Here is a 3,534-nt window from a genome sequence, read left to right as displayed (position 1 = left end):
AAGTTTCTCTTAGAAAGTATTAGGTTAGAAGGAAACTTTTACCATCTTGGGCCTGGCCACTCTCACATCTGCAGAGCTGCTCTGACCAGAAGTAGGTCAGACAGAATTATCTTGGAGGACAGATTTACCAAGCAAAATTCAGTGACTGAGGAAAGTGCATAAAGGTAGCTGTTCTATTATAATTATTTAATTTTAAGAAAAATGTTAATCTGACTTAGCAGCAATGTAAGTTCCTTATTTTTACACATTTGCTGAGAAGTTTTGTGTAAATGATATAAAGAGACAAAAAGAACTGCCAAAAAAAAAAAAATCAGACAATTTAGAAGTGTCAATGAACCAGTAGATCCTGAAGCCATATAGAAGCCGTTAATACAAAAGCTGTGGAGAGCATTTCAGAGCATCTCGTGACTGACTCATCCTTTTCCTGAGGAGTGCCCAGTATAGTGGATCTTTTTTTGTATATAGAGGAAGGGAAGAAAACAGTACCTTATTTGTGACATTGCAGAAGATCACTGTGCTTAATTGATAGCTCCCTCTGTTGTTTGCCCAAAGAATGGTTAGCAGTACTCTGTTTAGTAAAGAAGGATCAGGAATACTTGCAGTCACCTAAGCCATCATTTTCAACTATAGTGTCATCTATAACCAATTACAGGAAAAAGCAGTTTTACAGAAGTTGCCTGACCTGAAATCCAAACTCTGATGCTAGGTGGCACATAAGAGCATTATTGGTTTCATACAGCTCTGTCTTGTTGCCTTGATCCTGTCCTAGAATGATTCAGTTACTAGGTCATCAAGAGTGGAGTATCATACCCATGTATTGCTGGTAATGAGATTAGGTGAATTAGCTGTATTTTGTGTGTGTTTTTTGAGACAAGTTATCACTATGTATTGAAGGTTTATGTAGAACTAGCTTTGTAGCCCAGTCTAGCCTCAAACCTGTGATCTTCAGCCTCCCAAGTGTTGGTATTATAGGTGTGCATCACCATACCTGGCTGGCCTAGCTATCTTAAAGCAGTTTGGTGATAAGCATCAAGAATTTTTATGTAGGGCTGGGACAAGGGTAGCTCAGTGGTAGCTTGCCCAACATCTGAAGGACCCAGTGTTCAATTCTCCACAATTTTTAAATGTATTTTACAAATAACAGGTTTTTTTTAACCAATTTATTTTTTATTGGTTTTTGTTTGTTTTTTAAAATTTTATTTATTATTTTTGTTTTATGTGTATGTGTGTATTGCCTGCATGTAGGTAAGTTCACCTGTGTTGTACAGTGCCTGCGGAGGACAGAAGAGGCTGTTGGAACCCCTGAAACTGGAGTTAGGATAGTTAACTGCCATGTGGGTGCTGGGATTCGAACCGTGGTCTTCTGTAAGAACACTTGGGTGTTCTTAGTGGTCTTAACCACTGAGCCATCTCTCCAGCCCCTGTTTTTTTGTTTGTTTTGATTTTGTTTTTGTTTTTTTGAGACAGAGTCTTACTATGTAGCCCTACTTGGCCTGGAACTCACTATGTAGACCAGGCTAACTTCAAACCTCAGAGATCCACCTGCCTTTACCTTCTCAGTGCTAGGATTAAAAGTGTGCTCTATCATTCAATCATGCCCAACCTGCAATTTTATTTTTAGTAGATTTGTAGGAGTGAGTAGATAGGTGAGAATAAGGAATGCTATTCTTTATCACTAGTTTTTGTGTGTGTGTGATTATGTGTGTGTGTGGGGGGGGTACATTTGGCCCTGCATACGCAGGTGGAGGCCAGAGATTGATCCTTTCTTCCCTACATTTGCAGCTGCAAAGGTACCATTGAGACAGTGAAAAGAAGCCTGTATTGAACAGAAAATAATAGTTGAAAGGAACTGTTTTGTTTTGTTATAATCAGTGTTGAATTCATTAGTAAATACTTTTCTGTTAGACACTTTCTCTTTCTTGTAAAACCTCTTAGGAACTCAGATAAAGAATTCTTGGCCAAAGATTGTATATGTAGGGGCTGGAGAGATGGCTCAGCAGTTAAGAGCAATAGCTGTTCTTACAGAGGACCCAGGTTTTGGTTTCCAGCTTCCACATAGTGGCTAACAAGTGTAACTCCAGTTCTAGGGCATCTGATGTACTCTTCTGATGACATGGGTGCACTTACATACATGGAAGCAATACACTCATACACATAAAATTAAAAAATAATGTTTTATTAATAAAAATATTAAGTTAATATTAAATATAAGCATAAATAATATATAAACATAGAATATATGAAAATAAAATATATAAAAATTAATAAAAATAATGTTTTTATTACTAGTGTTATGCCTGCATGTTTGTAAGTACAACTGTGTCATACAGTGCCTTGTGGACAGAAGAGGGCGTTGAATCCCCTGGAACTGGAGTTACGGATGGTTGTTAGCCACCATGTAGGTGCTGAGATTTGAACCTAGGTCTTCTTCAAGAATAGCCAGTGCTCTTATCTGCCGAGCCATCTCTCCAGCCTCATAAATGTTTTATCTTTTTTTTTTTTTAAAGATTGTATATATAGTGAGCTGAATAGCTTCATCTGTCAACTTTACATACATGGGAAGAGGAAGCCTCAATTGGGGAATTTCCTCTATCAAACTGACCTGTGGGTATGTCTGTAAGGCATTTTTCTTGATTGTTTAGTGATGAGGGAGGGCCCAGCGTACTGTGAGTAGGGCACCCTGGCCAGGTGGTCCTGGGTTGTATAAGAATGCACACTTGAGCATGGCACAGGGGGCAAGTCAGTAAGCAGCATTCCTCTGGTCCATGCTTCGTTTTCTGCCTCCAAGTTCCTGTCCTGAGTTCCTGCCTTGGCTTCTCTCAGTAATGAACTGTTAGCTTTAAGATGAAACTCTCCTCCCCAAGTTGCTTTTCATCAATATTTTAACACAGCAACAGAAAGCTGACTAGGACAGATAGTTTCTTAGAATTTCTCTGTACTTTTGGTGCCTGCAAGATGACTCAGTGGATGAAGATGCTTGCCACTAAGCTTGATGACCTGAGTTCAAGCCTGGGATCCATATGGTGGAAAGAGAGAATCGATTCTCAAAACTTGTTCTCTGATATATACCCCACTCCCTGACATACACAAGCATCCACGCATTTTAATTAAACTTGTCATCAATTCAGACTCCTTGTCATGTGACAGTACTTACTGCTCCAGCTTTTCACAGCCTGATGGCAGCAGCATATCATGGAGCTCCTGCTCCTGTCACTTGTTGTCACTCCCTGCCTTTATTTCCCTACACAGGTATCATCTCCAGGCTCTCCGGCACCTCTACGTGCTTGCTGCAGAACCCAGGCTGCTGGTACCTGTGGATGTGGATACAAACACACCCTGCTATGCCCTTTTAGAAGTTACTTACAAGGTAATGTTTCCCGTCACTGTTGCAGGTGAAATGATTTCTACAGTTTTGTCTAGCAAAAGATGATAATATTAATTTGAACACTCATAAGAGCTCAAGTTTCCCAAGTTCCTCTATGTCCTGCCAGGCTACTCAGGCTCACTCTAGTATTGGGGTATACTCTAGTATTT

At 39.7% G+C, this 3,534-nt stretch overlaps 1 protein-coding gene across 1 annotated transcript in view; it reads left to right on the top strand.

Moving 5' to 3' along the window:
• Positions 1-2,507: 2,507 nt before the first annotated feature.
• LOC103732404 (anaphase-promoting complex subunit 1-like) overlaps positions 2,508-3,534 on the top strand; it is a 27,411-nt gene continuing 26,384 nt past the window's right edge. The window contains exons 1-2 of the mRNA XM_029562468.1: positions 2,508-2,608; positions 3,250-3,367. Of these exons, the coding sequence (XP_029418328.1) occupies positions 2,556-2,608; positions 3,250-3,367 (171 nt within the window). The 5' untranslated portion in view covers positions 2,508-2,555. The remainder of the gene's footprint in view (positions 2,609-3,249; positions 3,368-3,534) is intronic.

The sequence above is a fragment of the Nannospalax galili genome, unplaced genomic scaffold (genome assembly GCF_000622305.1).
Source record: "Nannospalax galili isolate Female #2095 unplaced genomic scaffold, S.galili_v1.0 scaffold935, whole genome shotgun sequence".
In the NCBI taxonomy this organism is placed as follows: Eukaryota; Metazoa; Chordata; class Mammalia; order Rodentia; family Spalacidae; genus Nannospalax; species Nannospalax galili.
The sequence above is the reverse complement of the archived record's forward strand: the minus strand, read 5'-3'. Positions and strand labels throughout refer to the sequence as shown.